This window comes from Cetorhinus maximus, chromosome 2 (genome assembly GCF_964194155.1).
Source record: "Cetorhinus maximus chromosome 2, sCetMax3.hap1.1, whole genome shotgun sequence".
Lineage (NCBI taxonomy): Eukaryota > Metazoa > Chordata > Chondrichthyes > Lamniformes > Cetorhinidae > Cetorhinus > Cetorhinus maximus.
The window spans coordinates 203123122-203142599 of NC_135880.1; the positions used below are offsets into that span (position 1 = coordinate 203123122).

Sequence of the window (19478 nt, forward strand, 5' to 3'; positions counted from 1 at the left end):
TGTCCCTTCAGATGCCCCTTTCCCTCATGGAGTCAGGGAGGGACCCTCTGGTACCTAAAGGGAGGAGGAGCGTCAGGCGGACACCCCTGGGATCTCCACTCAGGACTCTTTGAGGGTGCCTGGCTGTTCTGAATCCCCTTCGAACGTGACTATCAGTTCTGGCCTCTGGGACCACAAAGGGTGCCCCAGAGCAGGAGACTTAAACTAAGTCGGTGGCCTCAGGGCTCTGGAGGACACCTGCCAAAGTCATCAAAGACAACAGGGCTAGTGGTGAGCAAGCTACCTCCACCCCTGCTGCAGATGTTGGGGGAGCACCTAGACCCAGTGGCAGGGAACATAAAATTAAGAAGTACTGATCTCACAGTGGTGGCATAGTTGCACAATAATTGTTCATTTTTGATGCATGCTTGTTAATATATGTACAGTTGCACTTGAAGAAGGTCTTCTGTCTTTTCATTACGCCTGGTTGCTTTAATGTCTCTGCATCCCCTATATTCAAGAGGACAACCCTGCCTGAGTGTGTGCCCCTCCGGAATCATGCGTGCGCAGGGATGCATCGATCTTTGCCATGGCCCTTACGAACCATGTGTGAGAAGCCTCCCACAGATGCTGTTCCTTTGCCCTTCACAACCTTTACAATACAATCACCTTTCCCTAGTCAGAATAACATATTGGGGTTCCTCTTTGGTTGTCCAGTTGACCTGACATGAAGCTCTACCCACCCAATGAGCCTACCCCCATCCAGCATTTCTAAATCTGGACTTCAAGGCACTGGGTAGGTCTGGAGCAGCCATGTGCATGTCCATTTCGAAGCTTGTTCCAATAGTTGTTACCCGCCCCCAGCCCCATAACCATTGATTCCCCCCAGTGTCACAGACAGCGTCCTCATGGTCACCCTTGAACCCTCCTCCAATCATCCTTCAGCCCATTACAGCGAGTGCCGATGTCCCCTCCCTCCCTGACAAGCCCACCCCAGTCATCGTTGAAATGCCCACCATTACCCATCCCCACCCCAAAGATTCACACTTCATCTCCCCTCCAACAACCCTGACCGTCCCTTCACCTGTCATTACAGGACTTCCACCCTACCGCACACCAATGCCTTCTTTAACAGTCTCAATTCCATTTTATACCATCAACTCCCTCACTTGGCCCCCACCACCTGGATTCTTCAGTTGATACCACTGAACCTTCCCCCCCCCCCCTCCCCCCAACCTCACATTGCCCTTGTCCAACTCCATCCCCCCACTAACATCGCCCTTGTCCATCTCCATCCCCCCCACTCACGTTGCCCTTACCCCCCCCCCCCCCCACTCCCCCACACTCATGTTGCTATTCTCCCCCCCACTGCCCTTCCTTCACTCCTGCCCTATTCCCCCATTGCGCCCATGCAAGACCCCCGCAAGACTCCCATCTTCCCCCCCTCCCACCCCCTTTTTGGCATTCAAACCTACCCACTTCTTCGGCCTTCCCTCCCCATCACCTTCCCTCTTTCCCCCCCTTACCCCACCACCACCATCTCACAAAGGCCCCCGTTGCACACCAGCTGCTGCTGCAGATGTGCACCTGCTGCTGGCTGCTCCACTTGGTCGAGGCCCCACCTTCAGCTCTTGGCTCCAGCATTGACTCCAGGATCCACTTGCTGTTCCAGGCGTGCATCCAGGTAAGCCCCGACACCTGCACACCACAATGGTCCGGATGTGTTCTCAACCAGTGTGAAATCCCACTGGCAGGACGGTTGATTGGACACCGAATGGATGTTCTGGTTGGTTGTTCATTTGAATCCTGACTATTAGTTGTAAAACGGCTTCCTAGCAGCCTCTGGCAGGAATGGCGACCTGGCAGGAATGGCGACCCGCCATTATCCTGCCACGACAGTCGGGACTGCAAGCTCCCACCATCGGGAAACCGATTTTTCAGCTCCCGAAGTATTGTCTGCACCCCCCCCCCCGCTAAGAACCCCACCACTGGTGGGAGGGGACAATTCTACCCCCAAATTTGAGACAGTGAAAGTTATGGGACATGGGTTGGACAATATATTTTGCTTACTTACATCACATGGAAAGGTGATCATTCGTATATGGACAGATGGTTTATCTACCCATCTCCATTTCAAAAATTGTTCAGACAGACAGATAAAGTGGCCCAAGTAACAACATTTTGATGCTAATTTGGTTGAAGACATTCATGGCTGAGTGGTGCTGCACTTCGTTCTTGGAGGACTTAGTTCCTGTCTCATTGTCCCCTTTGCCAATATGACTTTTACTGTTACAAAACATCATATATTCCCACACACCATGAATAATATTGAGACAGATCTGCTAATGTGCATGTTTGTTTATTTTTCTGCTCTCAAACTGCAGGTGTCGGTAATGATTCTACTGTTGCCATTTGAACTTTTTGTTGACCCATCTTTTGCTCCTCTACTTGTCCCACTGCCATCCCATCTTTTGCCTTCCACCATCACCGTTTTTATCATTCAATCATGTCAAACAAATTGTTTCTATGTGCGTCTGGACAGTAGCAGTCAGTTTTCTGAAAGATTTGGGGAGAGAGCAGGTCAGTGAGATTAGTTGCAGATTGCTCTGTTAAGGAGCTGGAATAGGAACCAGGAGATTAATGACCTCCATCTATGCTGTCACTGTGCTGTAAACCCCTGTGCTTCCGTGGATGCTGCTACAGCCAGGACTGTAATGATAATAATCTCCTTTGTTAAATTGACTGCCCAATTCTAAACTTCAGTATCCATTAATTGGTTGAAAGGTAGCCATCCAAACTGCTCTCCAGAGAAAGGTCCATAATTAGAATATTTTAATGAGGTGGCTTGCCTCATATTTAACCAGAGATCTACTTGTACTGCTGGCAAGACCGGTTTCTCAGGGCTCAGAAAACCTAACGACTTAAGGGAGGCGGAAGGGGCCAGATTCATCAGGTCAATGCCTTTACAACACTGTTCCAGGACAGGTGTTTTACCCCTGCACCAAGAGGTTTATCTACTTCTCTGCCCACAATCAGAGGAGACTTACTGGGCCAATTAACCTGTTTCTTTGCCGTTTATCCTTTGAAATCCTTTAATCCCACGCAAATCTAAGACTTAACTAGCTTCATGCTAACCATGCTTGGTTGAAAGGAACTGAAGATATACCATGTGAGGCATCCTATAAAGGAGGTGGGAATGAGAAGCTTTAGCCTGTTCCAATATTAAAAAACACTGAAGAAGTTGGCATTTGTTTTTTTTTGCTTTAGATTGTGCTTTTCACTGCTATACATCTCCTCCTGCTGAAGGCCATGGCCTGTCATTCACACACAACTCTTAACGTTTTCTGTTTGCACAAGCAAGTTTACTTTCTGATGTTTCAGGTGTTTGTTGATGGCCAGTCAGTTGGATTCCTGGATTACAAAAATTTGGAATTGGCAATCTCAGTTGCTACGGTAGGTGCTATTAAATATCAAGTCTTCAAAATGTGTTTGTAGTTAATTGAGCAATTGCTCATTTCTCAGGATTGCTGTTTTTGAAGGTGGCAGTAGATAATCTGGCTTTTTACTGTTGGTTTCACAAAAATGGTGACTATAATGAAGAAAACAAAAAAATACCTTCGATTTATAAAGTGCCATTCATCTCCCCTGGATGTCTATAATTGTTTCTCAGTCAATAATTTGCTTTGTTCTATGGGCAAAGATAGCAACCAATTTATGTGCAGGAAATGAAATACTTGACCAGTTAATCAGTTTCTTGAGATGTTCAATGAGGGATCAGTATTAGCCAGGACACAGGGAGAGATCTCTGCTCTTTTTCGAGTAGCTATGGGATCGTCTACATCCACTTGAACAAGATTTAAACTCCCATTCAAAAGTCAGCACCTCCAACAATGGAGTACTCTCACAGTACTGCACTGTGGTGTTAGCTTGGATTATGTGCTCCACTGCAGGGTAAGGGCTTGAACCCACAACCTCTGATTCAGGATGGTTTGTTTCAGAACAACGCTGGGAAAATGTAAAGAACATAGTTTAAGGAGTTTTTGGTACGTCTAGCAAGGAGGTGACGTGCCTAACTGGGCTATAGAATCTCTGCGCAAATGGATGGTTGGTAATTGCGGTAAATGATTTTCAGTGGTACCTTCGACAGCATTTCTGAGATTTCAATTAGAGCATAGAACACAGACAGTGCCTAACACTGCACTTTAACATGGACTTCAGTTGCTCCAAAACCCCTCAGTCTGGGCTGCATCATTTGATCATGGTTAAGAATCACTATGCAGTAAATTATAACAAGAGTCCACACAGCCTACTGACCTTGTACACAGTTAATGGATAATATAAAAACCCGCAGTCTTCCATGTATTGATTACAATGTTTGGAAAATTGCTGGCATTATGTTCAATTTTTGCCTGCTGTGTGTGGAGCCCTCCAGCAATGTGATGTCTTGTGAAATATCCCCTGTAGTTTTATTGTGTTAGCATTTTATCCCAAGAGCAATGTGTTTTTATTTGTTTAATTTCTGTGTTCTAGTTTAAGTTTGCTGTTGTGCAATGTTTTGAATTGTCTGCAATTAAATTGTTCAACTGCTTTATAAATCCATGACAACGTAAATCTGAAATATCAATTAGGAGAGAGTGTCCATCATCATGTAAGAACTCCTCTGGTCGCTCTGCTTTAAATGATGTGATGATGAAGTTCCACAATGTTCCCCTGCATTGAAACTGATTTCTTTTTCTCACAGGGTAAACGAAATTTGAGCCTTTTGGTGGAAAATCGTGGCAGAGTCAACTATGGTGACAAACTTGACGACCAGCGAAAAGGTGAACTTGTAAGATGATGATTAACAATGTAGTCAGTGCTGTTGTCAAGAAAGCAAGAAATCGTAACCTCTTTTGCCTAGTAATATCTCTAATATCACTGTCATATTTCTTATGTACTGGAAGACAGGCTATTGGCAGTTGTAAATATGGTAATTGGAGTAAGAGCCAGAGTGAGTGCAAGAGTCCAAAACCAACAGTAAGCAGTGGTTTTGATATGTTAAATGAATCAAGAGAAACTTCAATCAGAATTTTACATAAAGCAATAACAGGAGTCGTTTTGAATTGAGTTTTAGTTCAAAGGGGGATATATACAGGTTTTAAAAGGTGTAAGTAAGGTAAGGATAGGGTAAGTTTTTTTTTAAAGTCTAAGAGCTAGGGTAAAGAAACGAGTTTAATCAATTCTGGGAAGAAAGCATTTCTGAAGAGACTAGTTAAGACAACAGCGAGATCGAAGGATAGGAGGGATTTAAGGAAATACTGAAGCCTATGTGAGGGGGTAGCTGTTTAGGTCTCCCAGAAGACAGCAGGATAGCTGGTCAGAACTCCCAGAAGACAGTGTGAACAAAGCCAGACCTAGAGAACCAGTTGCAGTCCGCCTCAGAGGATAAGGCACTGTGTGGTTAAAAATTAATGGAATTCTATAGATTTTAAAATCTATAAGGCTAGTTACTGAACAGAAAAGGGGAAGGTTAGCTCTGAGGGTAGTTAAGTTAAGACCTTGTGGAACTGTTTTAAAATACTGTTCACTATGTGAAGCCATTCTTGTGTTTAAGTGTAATTGTGTTTTTTTTAATAAACCTTTAATCTACTATAAAATCATCTCAAGTAGTGGGGACATCATTTCCTGCATTCAGAATCTCTCCTCATACTATACAAATTGCAAAAACTGTTTTGGCGGCTGTTTCAAGCTTCCCTTTGGGATTTGGACAGCTCAGCATTTACCATCAGCCATGCCATAACACTGTTTAGTGCATGATCAGACAACATTTCCAACCAGTGTAGGTATCTGAACTATTCTGTTAAACTCTTAATTTTAATATACAAAGTACACCCAGCAAGAAGAACTGGATTAAATTCACCAGAATTTACTGTAGAAAATTGATGTGCTTGGTTACATTTCAATCATTAGAAAGATTTCACTGAGAGAGAGATTTTGTTCTGATAACTGCGTGTGGAACTGAGGGCAGAACTCTGACCATTTAAGGAACCTCAGTTTCTCCAGGGTAAGTACGCATCATGTATGAATACTACTCCTGGATATTACAAATGGTAAGGTACAATTTAATGGGTAAATTGGTCTTTTCAGCCTTCAGCTAAAGTGCTCAGACAATGCAATATTTTATCTGATTTTGCAGGCAATCAGATAGGTATTTAGTTATAACCCTTAGGACTTCTCTTTCACACCCAAGCTCACCTATTCAAATATTCTTCTTGCTATCCTTCAGCCTCCATCAATCTCAGCTCATCTGCAACTTGCTGCCTCTAATCTGACTTGTACCAAATCACGTGGACTCAAAAATCCCCATATTGACTCCTGGCCCCATAATGTCTGCAAGCTCTCCCTATCCCTTTAACATCTTCCAACTCTACAGTTCACTGAGAGCTTTGCCTTCCGTCAACCCTGGCCTTTGTACTCCGTCCCTGTATCCCCTTCCTTCAGCCACCCTGGACATGCTCTGTAATTCTCTTCCAAAACCTCTCCCAACTTCCCATTCTCCTAGAAGATCCTTCTCAAAACCCACTCCTTTGACCAAGCTTTTAGTGACCTCTCTCAATGTTTCCACAAACTTGGCACCAATTTTTGTTTGACTACACTTCTGAGAAGGCCTTGTGATCTTTTTCTTTGTTCAAGGTGCTTTATTAATGCAACTTGTTTGGTTTGCAACAAAAGCCATTGTTTGAACCATGGTCACCTGAAGATATTCTGTTCTTTTGGAGTCACTAAGTTATTATTCTGAGACACTTTGACCAAAGTAAAGAAAAGAACAGGAAAATCACTTTATTATATCCAGGATTCCTTTTAAGAAGCAGCTTCCCATGTCTTTACTTATGTTCTCCCATTGATTATATTGCCATATACCTTAGTTCAAAGTACAATGAGTACCATCTCATAGAATCAGGATATCTGTTAAAAAGAAAACCAATGTTTGTTTTGGTTCTTCAGGTCTCATAGGAGATATCTTTCTGAATAAAGAACCTTTGAAGGGCTTTACAATCTACCCCTTAGAGATGAAAACAAATTTTATTGAAAGGTAAAGTAATAGGAATTCAACATGTTTTCAGCTGATTTGTTATGTTGTGCAATTTCTGATTTGTATAATTACAGCAATTCTTGTAAAGATTATTTGTTTCAAATGACCACACCCAGATCTCAAGTGTCCATGATGCTAGTTGTCTCACTATTTTCTTCAGCACCCGCCTTGTGTGTTTTATACTACAGTCTGTATTGTTCTCATCGTAATTCATGTGATTAGTTTCTTCAAGGGATTAAATGATCTTAAAAAGATTTTTTGAAATAAGTTTATACATCAGATATTCAAATTATCAACACAAGGGATAACACATCAGCATGTATATTTAGTCATGGCTGTTTATTTTCATTTTACTTCAAACCAATTAAAGTTTCCCGAACTCATTTCCTAAGTTAATCTTTATTAGCTAAACCCTAAGAATAAATACCACAGTAGTTCAGATGGCAAAGACAAGATGAGCAAGGCTCTTACAATTTTTTCAACTCTTCGTTGTACACTGAGATTAGATCACTGTTTACAGGTTGCTCCATATTCTTGAATAGATTTTGTAATCAACAATGGGAGGAATTGCATTTTCTACCTTAGTTCCCCACTGCAAACATCAAATACTCCCAGCTCTGGTAAATGCCTGGCAGCGCTGCCATACTCTGTCCCAGTCTGAATATTTCTTGATTGCCACTTTAGTGGCCCTCTTGTTTTTTTTTCTAACCCGGTTACCATTGTGAATTGAACTCAGACTGATATGAATTAGTACCTAATAAACATGTGATGATCGCACAAAATAATTATTCCTGTCCCTAACCCAGGGATAGATACTGAGGCTAATTGCAGTGTCCTTGCAAAAAAAAAAATATTGTGGAGTGTGTAGACCCTGTTTTTTTTTGTCCAACATTCACTTTGCATACCTCAGCCAGTGTAGATCTACACAGTGACACCCACACTGAAAGCATAAAGATGGTGACATTTGTTGAATGATAATTGAACACTGTTCATTGGGAATAACACTTTTGTCTTTGTTTGTCTCCTGGGTTGAAGTTTCTCAACTATCCCGTTGAATCCTATTCCGGAAAATCCTACCTTTCCTGCCTTTTTCTATGGCATAATGCATGTGGATTCATTGCCTTACGATACCTTTGTAAAGCTTAAGGTGAGGAAAATTATTTCGATCAACACAGCTTCCTGCTTCAGGTCATGATATTTAAAATAAAATGCATATCCTAAGATGTGAGACGCACTGAACAAGGCAGTCGAAAAATAAACAAAACGCAAATTTGTAAAAATACTAAACCTCAAATTCATCCCGACAATAATGGGAAAATATGCAATACTAAACTTTTTAAACATTGTTTTTTAAAGGAGGTGTAGGTACTCCACAGAACTTTTAAAACTTTGTAGCTATGGATGGAAATCTGCTTTAACTGAGGATTCATTCCCCTGGGTGCTTGTTCAGCGTTTGAGAATGTGTCTCAATTTTTTTTCTTTTATGGAACATGGGCATCGCTGGCTCGGCCAACATTTTTATTGCCCATCCCTAATTGCCCTTGAGAAGATGGTGGTGAGCTGCCATCTTGAACCGCAGCAATCCATGTGGCGTAGGTACACCACCCACAGTGCTGTTTGGGAGAGAGCTCCAGGATTTTGACCCAGTGACAGTGAAGGAACGGCAATTATCATTCCCAAGTCAAGATGGTGTCTGGTTTGGAGGGGAACTTGCAGATGGTGGTGTTCCCATGCATCTCCTGCCCTTGTCCTCCTAGGTGGCTGCAGGTTCGAGAGGTACTGTCGAAGGAGCCTTTTCGAGTTACAGCAATGCATCTTGTAGATGGGCTCACACTGCTGCCATTGTGTGTTGGTGGTGGAGAGAGTGGATGTTGGAGGTGGTGGGTGGGGTGCCAGTCAAGTGGGCTGTTTTGTCCTGCATGGTGTCAAACTTATTGAGTGTTGTGGGAGCTGCACTCATCCAGACAAGTGCAGAGTATTCCATCACACTCCTGACTTGTGCCATGTAAATGATGGGCAGCTTTGAGGAGTCAGGAGGTGAGTTCCTCGCAGAATTCCCAGCCTCTGACCTGCCCTTGTAGCCACAGTATTTATGTGGCTGGCCCCATTCAGTTTCTGGTCAGTGGTAACCTCCAGGATGTTGGTAATGGGGATTCAGTGATGGTAATGCCATTCTAACTGAAATGCTCTCTGAATTACTTTGTTATTACTACTCTTGTGCTGACGGGATTTATCTTCTCTTACTTTGTCAAAATGTTGTCAAATCTGCTCTTTACTTTCTCTTTACCCTTGGTTACTGCGATCCTTTAAAGCCAATTTAGACCAGAGAGTGAATTCTATTGATTCCAGACTTGATTCATTCTCCTCGCAGCCTGTGCCATGAACTGAGACATGATAGACAGTAGTGAGGGGAAGCAGAGACAGACTGAGTCAAAGAATCGATTCGAATCAATCCTAATCCATCTGTTTTTAAAATTACTTCAAATCTCTGAAGTAATAGGTTTTAATTTTGCTCAATCTCGCTTCAGGCTGTGTTTGTTACCATTTATCGTTTGGGTCTTTTTTTTCTCTAGCAATAAATACGTGATTGAACATTAAGGAATTGTAGGGGCGATTTTCCTGTTTCTTGTCCCGAGAGCTGGTGAATGACCCAGGGAACAGCAGGTACAGGAAAACCAGATGGGTTCTTCACACCTCTAGGCGAACCCAGCCAGTTTAAAAAAAAAAAAAGCAACTCAATCACAAATCAGATGGACTTAATTAATTTCTCTTTTCACTGAAGTCAGGCAATCTATTAGGAACAGGTATGAACTGAACCTGATTTTCATTGTGAGGAGATTGCTGTGTTGTGTAAGAGGAGCTGGTAATCCAAGAGAACCAGTTACTTCAGCAAAATACTGAATCAGATTTACTGATGTAAAAGAGATGCCTTTTTTAATGTGTAAATACCTTTGCTTCACTAGAATGTAGCTGCAGCACTACATTAAAATCTTGTTTGCCCTTCGAGATGAAGATGACCATGTTCTTCATCTGGAGTATATGGCAGGGTTTCAATGGGTACATAGGTGACTGCTAAGGCCGACCTGTACCTGGAAGGCTCTACTGCAAATAGGACAGGATATCACAGATGATTGAGTTTTGGATGAGTTGCTGGCTCGAGATTTTCTCTCCTTGCATTTTCTCTCTGCCTCTGTTATGTGCTTGCTTTGGAAGGAGGCTGCACCATTTTTTATTTGGCTGTGCCAGATGCAGCAATAGTGTGTGAGCGTCTTCCAGGACTTAAAAGTCAATATCAAAATGACGAAGTGAAGCCTTCAGAGTGCCCTTGCTGCACTTCCTTTGACCACCATGAGAGTGCAGCCCAGCATCATGCTCTCTATACAAGATTCGCTTTGGTAAGTGTGTGTCAGGCATTCTGGTTGCATGGCCAGTTGTGACTGTCTCAATGTTGGGTCAATGCTTGACATGCCAACTTGGTGAATACCTCAATGTCTTTGTCCTGCCATCTGATCTTCAGAATTTTCTGCAGGCAACTCATCTGAAAGTGGTTGAGCTCCTGGGCATGATGCTGGTACACGGTTCAAGCCTCACATGCATAGAATAGAGTGAGCAGGACTATTGCTCTATAGACTTCCTCTTCATTCCCAGGCTGATGCTCAGAGTCTGCTGGAGGCTGCACTTGTTTTAGCAATTCTTGCATGTCATTCTTGCATCATCAATATAGACAGCTCGAGAAAGCATGCTGCTGAATAAGTGAACTTATCTGCTGCTGACAGGTTCTGGTCATGGGCTGAAACCTTGGGCTCAAAATAGGACTTTCCTGGAGTAGGCTAGTATGTTATCTTTGTTTTCTTCATGCTGATAGTAAGTCCAAAACTGTTGCGTGCATTGGAGAACAAACCCATGCTACGTTGCATGTCCAGCTCTGAATCAGCAAACAGGAAATCGCATAGTATGTCCTTGGCGACCTTGGTCTTTGCCTGGAGTTGTCTCAGATTGAGCAACTTCCAACTCACGTGATATCTGATTTTGATGCCAGGTTCGCCATAGAATGTATTGGAAAACTTGATGGAGAGAAACATACTGAAGAGGATTGGTGCTAGCAGGCAGCCCTGTTTAACTCTATCAGTGACTGAGAATGGATTGGAAGACTCACTGCTGCCCAGGGTATGTGCAAACATCATTGAACTGTTGAACCATTGTGATGAATTTCTCAGGGCAGCTGAACTTCTCCATTACCTTCCAAAGGCCTTCATGGCTGACTGTGTCAAAGGCCATGGTCACAGCAACAAATATGGGTAGACGCCATAATTTTATTCTTGGCCTTTCTCCTGGAGCTGTCTAACTACAAACACCATATCAGTGGTTCCTCAACGTTATCTGAAACCGCACTAACTCTCTGGCAGCAGATTCTGGTTGATACGTTGCACTAAACGGTTCAGAAGGATTCTGGTAAAGATTTTGCTGGTGAGATTTCTCTGATTGTCACAAGATTGCCGAGTTCCTTTCCACTTGTACAGGTGGACAATGGAGGCATCTTTGTATTCTTGAGGGTTGGTTCTAGCTCCCACGTAAACTGAAGGAGTTCAGTGAGCTACTTGACTAGTTGTGGATCTCCAGCCTTGTAGACCTCAGCTGGGGTAACATCAGGTCCTGGAACTTTACCCCTCAGGCAAGTTTGCCGCAATCTTTGGAGTGTCTCATCCTGTATTGGTCCTTTGCGCCCAACTCTTGCTTGCCTCCAAGTAGTTATTAACATGCAACTGTGACAACTACCTGGTAAATTTGTTTTGGGCGGGCCAAACCAGGTGAGGGTAGTTGTAGGGTCTCCCACACTCGGCGACTTAGGGATTTGTCTATCCTGGCATGCAAAGACTGACTTTGAAGTAGACGTTAAATGCAACAGCGTGTTGCATTTACATGATATACTGCAGCAACTCACCAAGCTTCCTTTGACTGCACCATCCAAAACCGGAACTCACTGCCTGGTAAGACAAGGGCAGTAGACCCATGGGAACACTACCACTTGAACGTTTCCCTCCAAGTCACACACCATCCTGACTAAGAATTATATTGTCGTCACTTCACTGTCGTTGAATCAAAATCCTGAAACACCCTTCCTAGCAGCACCACGGGCGTACCTGTATCATATGGACTGCAGCGGTTCAAGAAGGTGGCTCACTATCACCTCCTCAAGGGCAATTATGTGTGGCAATAGATGCTGGCCTTGCCAGGGATACTCTCATCCCAAGAATGAACAAAAAAAGTGTACAGGGGGAGATTTCAGTCCTAACACTTCAAAGTTCTCTGGTCTTTTTGATGAAAATAAACCTCCAATCTTTAAAATTACTGATACTTCCCCTCTTTTCCCCATGAGATCTTACATTTCACAATTCAGCAAGGAACCATTCATCTTGATATCAGGTACTAGCCCATTAGAGAGCGGCTCCACAGGAACTGACTGCATTCTTTCTGGTCAGTGCACAAAGTGAAACCTACATATAAACAGCACCCAAACAGGATGTGTGATAGCATTAAGTCCCCTCTCCCCATCTCCTCTAAACAATACTCCTTTAAAAGCCGCCACTTTGGCCAAGCTTTCCTGAAGTGACATGGTGCCAAGTTTTGCCTGATAACGCTTCTGTGAAAGGGTGACAAGCCTTTGATCTAATAGCCTGCATGCTAGGGTCTTAGAAGAAGTGGCTGCAAAGATAGTGGATGCATTGGTTGTAACCTTCCAAATTCTGTAGATTCTGGAAAACTGCCAGTGGATTGGAAAACCACAAATATAACGCCTTTATTCAAGGAAGTAAGGACAGTGAAAGCATGGAATTATAGGCCAGTCAATCGAACATATGTCATTGGAAAAGTGCCGGAGTCCATTATTAAGGAAGTTTGTAGAGGACATTTAGAAAATCATCTCACAATCAAGCAGAGTCAACAGAGACAAATTGTAACCACAAGGTGAATAAAGGAGAACCAGTAAATGTAGTGATTTCCAAAAGGCATTCCGAAAAGGTTACTACACAAGATGAGTTCAGGATGTTGGGGGTAATATATTAGCGTAGATAGAGGATTGGCTGATTAACAGGAAACGGTGCGTTGGGATAAATGGATCATTTTCAGGTTGGTGAACTTTAACTAGTGGAGTTCCACAGGAATCATTACTGGGGCCTCAACTATTTACAATCTATATTAATATCTGGATGAAGGGACAGAGTGTGTTGTAGCCACATTTTCTGATGATACTAAGCTGAGTGGGAAAGCTATTGTGAGGATAGCGTACAGGGCCAGATTTTCATGCCCCCATCCATGTTGGAACAGAGGTGGGACGGATTTAAAAATTGTAGACAGGACCTGATTCTAGGATTCCCCCCACCCCCATCATTCCCGTCTTGTGGGATTTTTATGCCCCAGTATAAAAGTACAGAGAGCAAGCTCACATTCAGAAATCCCACCAATTTTGCTGGAGATGTGGTTGGTAGCACCTCAGAGGAGTCGTGAACCATGGGGATTGCCTAGTCTGGAGTTGGGAAACTTTTGACAGATAAGTTTGAAAGGTGTTACCAACCTCACATTTCATATTTATCATTATAATAATTTAAGTATGTTTTAAATACAGTGATTGATGATAGGGCTTTGTTATTAAAAGGTAAGTGACCATTAAATTGAACAGCATTGTGAAAGCATTCAGATGTATTAGGGTACCTTGCCCAGTGTAGAAAGTACCCTTCTGCATTCCACAGGATGGAGAATCCAGTTGAGGCATTCAAAAAGGGTTGCGGGGGGAACTAAGTGAATTTCTCATTCAGAGCTTGTGCAGACAGAATGGGCTGAATGGCTGTAAGAATTCTATACTGTAAGAATTCTGTAATAATGTATTTAGGGGATTCTGTGTTTGATTTTTCACAATGATTTAATGTCCTGACATCTGCTGAGCCTTTGAAGAACTTTGCCAGTATCCATCAGATACAGAACCAATGAACCCTATAATAACACTGGCAAGTCTTTTAAAATATTCATAACATTATCAATTAAGTATAACCATTCATACCCCCATTGCTTAAAGCTGTAACCCTCTTAACACTTCTTAATCTTATCGAAATATACAAACAGGCAATGAAAAGCTTCTTCCAAGAAAGATAAAGTATTACAAGCTCAGATGGCACAAAACTTGGAAGTATTGTGAACTGGGAGGAGGATAGTGATAAACTACAAGAGGACATAGGCTGGTGGAATCGGCAGAGATGTGGCAGATAAAATTTAATGTGAGAAGTTTGAGGTGATACATTTTTGGTAGGAAGAATGAGGAAAAACATAAAATAAATGGCACAATTCTGGAGGAGGTACAGGAGCAGAGGAACATGGGGGAATCCATCTACACAAATCGCTGAAGGTAGCAGGGCAGGTTGAGAAAGCAATTAATAACGCTTACAGGACCCTGGGCTGTATAAATTGAGGCAGAGAATAGAAAAGGAGGAAGTTATGCTAAACCTGCATAAAACACTGACATCCTCAGCTGGAGTGTTGTGTCTAATTCTTGGCATCACACTTTAGGAAGGATGTGACGGCGTTAGAGTGGGTGCAGACAAGATTCACAAGGATGATTCCAAGGTTGAGGGACTTCAGTTACAAGGATAGATTGGTAAAATGGGGACTATTCTCCTTAGAGAAGAGAAAGTTGAGAGGAGATTTGATAGAGGTGTTCAAATTCATGAGAGGTCTTGAAAGAGAGATGGAGAAAAACTGTTGCTGGATGTGTTGAGAACGAGGGGGCACTTTTTTAAGGTGATTGGCAAAAGAGCCGGAGACAAAATGAGAATTTCCACAGCAAGTGGTTAGGGTCTGGAATTCGCTGTCTGAGAGTATGGTGGAGGCAGATTCGATCGTGGCTTTCAAAAGGGAATTGGATAATTAATATGGATAGAGAAAAACTGCAGAGCTATGGGAAAAGGAAAGGGAGTGGAAATAACTGAGTTGCTCTTGCAGAGAGCTGGCATGGACATGAGAGGCCAAATGACCACCTTTAGTAATGGAACCATTCTATGATTCTATTCTATGAAACCTAGGCTTAGCAATTATATTTCTAGCTGGTTCTTCAGCTTTCTGTATCCCAGAGCACCTTCAGCCCATTCACAGTTTGTAAAATTGCAAAATGTTTACAAATTAGGTTATTATGTTTTCTTCTTGTAACTTTAAGGGCTGGACAAAAGGAGCAGTTTTTGTGAATGGAATGAATTTAGGCCGCTATTGGGAAATAGGACCACAACAGACATTATACTTACCAGCCCCATGGTTACAACATGGCACCAATGAGGTAAGCAGACAGTGTGACTGTTTACTCAACTGTTGGAATCCATAATTCTTTTTCCCCTTGTAGGTGATCATTGAGTATGTCACAAGTGAGATTTCTTGATTCAAATTCGCCTTTATTGCAACAATTCTGACCTGGGCTTCCATATTACCAGTTAGAGCAGAAATGGTGCGCAGCTGAAAAATATTTCATGATTAGGTTGATTTAAGTTGTAGGGCAGGAGAGCTGTTCCAGTGCCTCTTCACCTTGTACTTTACTCTCTGAGCAATGAAGCAAAATTTCAGCAGCAAATTAAAAAGAAAATTCCAAAATTCTATTATAGCCTTATGTTTTGAATGAATAGTTCTTGCGCTCTCTACTTTTCTTATTTCACTTTCTAACATTTCTTCACATCTTTTGTATAGTATTCTGTTTATTTGAAAGAATAAGTCGTTATGTTTTTTAACAGAAGGCTTTGATTAGTGCCATTGGGTAATAATTAATAATCATTTTTAATCTTGAACAAACCCAATGCGGACTTTAATCTACAATTATTGGCTCAACAATGTAAAAAGTTAGACTTTACAGCACTGTAAGTAGTGATTCAGTGTTAGCACTCCTACCTTTTGAGTTAGAATCCCATGGATTTAAGCCCTCATCCAAGTCCTAAACTCACAATTTAGGCTGGCACTCATGTGGTACTACATTGTCTAAGGTGTTGCCGTTGAGATCAAGACCCTGTCGTGTCCACCTGAGCAGGTAGACACCTGAGCAACAGCATTTGGAGTTCTTCCTACCAAACAGCAATGGCTACATTTTATTATTTGTTGGTGGTAATGAACTTTGGGATGTTCTGAAGATGTGGAAAATGGTGCATAAAAAGAATTAATACCTTCAGTGTGAACTGATACCTTGGAGTGCATGCTGCAGAATACAAACATAGAAAATTAACAAAAGTAAGTAAAAAACTGGTGTGAAGGGATAGAAACATCTACAAATATGTTCCATAATGATTAGGCCCTTGGTCCACTATCTGAGCCTTCCAAAATTACTACTTGTATTAAAATCAGTGGGGTGCTCTGGGATACAGACAGGCCTCCTTCCTATCATTGGCATTGTTGAGGCCTGTCCGGGTGGAAGGAAACCTGATTGGCACAAAAATTTGAAGTTTTTTTTTGAAGTAACATATTTTCATATTCTCCCACACAGACACTGAACAGCACGCCTGCACCACCTCCTTGGTTCGTTACTACACTTTCACATTTTTTCCCTTTTAAATTAGATTGTAATTTTTGAAGAGAGCAATGCGGGAAAAACAGTTGAGTTTTTAGGCAAGCCTGACCTAGGACAAGCTCAACAAGAAGGAAGATGAGAACAAAGAATTTTTCTCGACCATTCCTGATTAACTTTTTAACATTTTGGTGGAGAAAAGCATTCACTTGTGCTGATGTCTGATCATCACTGCATTCAAGTATCGAATAAAGTCTTCATTGAGAAGTTACCAGAATAAACTTGTGATTCAGTTGGTTTGATCTATGATAGAATTGTTTAAAGTTTTCAAGTGCTTGAAATTATACTGATTAGGAGTGTAAAAATACTTAATGCACTGTCTGAAATCTTTTTCCACACAGTTATAGCAAAAAGATTAACCTGTTTAAAATAAATGTGCTGATATCTCTGCTGAATAAGCAGGCAGAAGAATTACAAACAAGTGTGTTAATTGCATCCATGTTTTAACCTTTTCCAGGACTGAAATGTGCAAAATTCACCTGTTTTTGTTTAATATTTAGCAAAAAACAATTTCACTTCTCTTAATTTTCTCATCAGAGGTTATATTTTAATAATCTTGAATGAATTTGAATGAATTCTGCATTCACTGACCTTTCTGTGTTTTAAAACAGTGTGAAATATCAAACTGGGGCCATTGAAGTAAAATCCTTTTCGGCTTTCTTGGGAAACACTGTAACAATCTCCTCCTGTGTCTTATAGAAGCCTCTCCTCACATTAAGTTGGTAAGCTGTTTGGGGACAGTGCCATTAGATCTCTTACCAGGAGATGGTTGCTGTCCTCCAGCTCTTATCCTAGTGTCGCAAAGTTTCTCTGTCTGTGATGATCTATAGGGGTTGTTCATTTTTGTTTCGATGATTAACCCAGGAGGAAGCACTTAACATAAATGGGTGCTTTCAACTTCCTGTGGATTCAACAACTGCAACTTTCGTTTAAGAAATTTGCAACATACATGTAGGAGAATAATCAGACAGAAATTTAAATCAAAATAGAGTATATCAGGAGCAATGACTTCACAGAAGCTGATTGGATAGGTGTGAGTGGAAGCTTATTGAGTTGAACAATGGAGGAGAAGCTTTGGAGGAGAATAGTGTGTTCAAAGGCAGCAGGAAGAACATAGAACGATAGTGTACCAAGGTCACCCTCACAAAAGATGTCATTGAAATGTCCCTAATTAAAGTCACAAATGGCATCCCCTGAGATTGTGATCATGTGCACAATCATTTGCTAAGTCTAAAACTAATTTGTGCCCTATTCATTCCCCATAGCTCTATCTCCCTCCTCTCCAACTATCTATTCCTCCCTTAAAACTTACGTTGTTCAGTGTCTCAGTTGCTTCTGATAAAACATTCCATCCTCATGGTTTTATATCCACCCTATCAGACCTAGGTGCTACCCAAATATGTCCAGCTTTGTAAGGTCCCAACACGTTTGTATCTGCAAGTTCTATTTGACCTTAAAATACAGTGACAAGGGAAGGTTGTAAACTTTGCACAATTGAATTAAAGTTTGAGATAAAAAAATAAAGCCCACTCACCTCCTGTTGTTGTTGTCACTGCGTGTTTATTTTGCTCTCGTTAATTTTTTTATTTTGTTTTTTTTTGTTGCAAACTATTTCTATCCAGCCCTTGGATTAATGACAAGAGGCCTGAAAGGGAAAGATGCCTTTGAAGCCTTCAGGAAATAGATATTGTGGGACCCCTAGGAATTCATACGTACGTACAAAAAATGTTTTCTGCTGGGAGTGTGGATGAGTTCCAAACCTGGATCAACTCCATAAAGACTGACTAAAAATACATTTGGCCTTCTGACTCTAAAGATCATTATTGATCCTGCAGACATCGCTAAAGAAACTTGAAGCAGTTCAACTCCCATAACTGAATATCCAAGCTCTTTCTGTGCTGTCTCATTGGGTTGCAGGCCACATGTGGAATTTATTTCCATATTCCCATTAATTTGTTAATAGCTGATATGAACAAATCTAAAACTTCTAACTTAGAACTTATCCAAAAATGATGCAAAGCTTGACAAGCAGCACTTTCAAAGCTTTCAAGTCTATGAAATTAAGATAGGGAAAGTGAAGAAATAAGTGCCAGGGGCTAATTGTTACCACTTGGTGTTCCTGTGCCATTCAGTATCCAGCCATAAGAAGAAGTGGGAGATGCAAGAATCTTCTTTATTATTCCGTCATGAGATGTGGGTATTGTTGGCCACTAATTGCCCTTGAAAAGGTGGCGGTGAGCCTCCTTCTTGGACCACAACAGTCCATCTGATGTGGGTGCTCCCACAGTACCCTTACAAAAGGAGTTCCAAGATTTTGATCCAGCGACAGTGAAGGAACAGCGATGTAGCGCCAAGTCCGAATGGTGTGTGTAGCTTGGAGGAGAACTTGAAGGGGGTGTTGTTCCCATGTGCCTGCTGCCCTTGTTTTTCTAGGCGGCAGAGGTTACAGTGTTGAAGGAGCCTTGGTCAATTGCTGGGGTGCACCTTGTAGATAGTACAACTGCTGTCGTTGTGTAATAGTGGTGGAGGGAATGAATGTTTAAGATGGTGGACATGGTGCTAATCATTGAGCTGCTTTGTCCTGGATGGTATTGAGCTCTTGAATGTTGTTGGACCTACACTTGTCCAGGCAAATGAAGAGACATTCCATCGCTCTCCTAACTTGCGAGCTGGCTTTGAGGAGTCAGAAGGCCGGTTAGTCACCTTAGAATCCCCAACCTCTGACTTGCTCTTGTAGCCACAGTATGATATATGGCTGGTTCAGTTCAAATTCTGGTCAGTGGTAACCCCACCACCCTCAGGATGTTGATAGTGGGGGATTCAGTGATGGTAATGCCAATGAAT

At 41.9% G+C, this 19478-nt stretch overlaps 1 protein-coding gene across 6 annotated transcripts in view; it reads left to right on the plus strand.

Moving 5' to 3' along the window:
• Positions 1-19478, plus strand: part of LOC144669312 (beta-galactosidase-1-like protein 2) — a 97045-nt gene that overhangs the window by 40645 nt on the left and 36922 nt on the right. For 3 of the 6 annotated variants that reach the window (XM_078531673.1, XM_078531701.1, XM_078531709.1), the window contains 6 exons: positions 3361-3432; positions 4721-4799; positions 6964-7051; positions 8087-8198; positions 15252-15368; positions 16627-18172. In XM_078531673.1, coding sequence (XP_078387799.1) covers positions 3361-3432; positions 4721-4799; positions 6964-7051; positions 8087-8198; positions 15252-15368; positions 16627-16716 — 558 coding nt within the window. In that variant the 3' untranslated portion in view covers positions 16717-18172. Of the gene's footprint in view, positions 1-3360; positions 3433-4720; positions 4800-6963; positions 7052-8086; positions 8199-15251; positions 15369-16103; positions 16458-16553; positions 18173-19478 lie in introns of those variants that run through there. The other 3 variants (XM_078531679.1, XM_078531693.1, XM_078531687.1) reach the window with 3 other exon arrangements.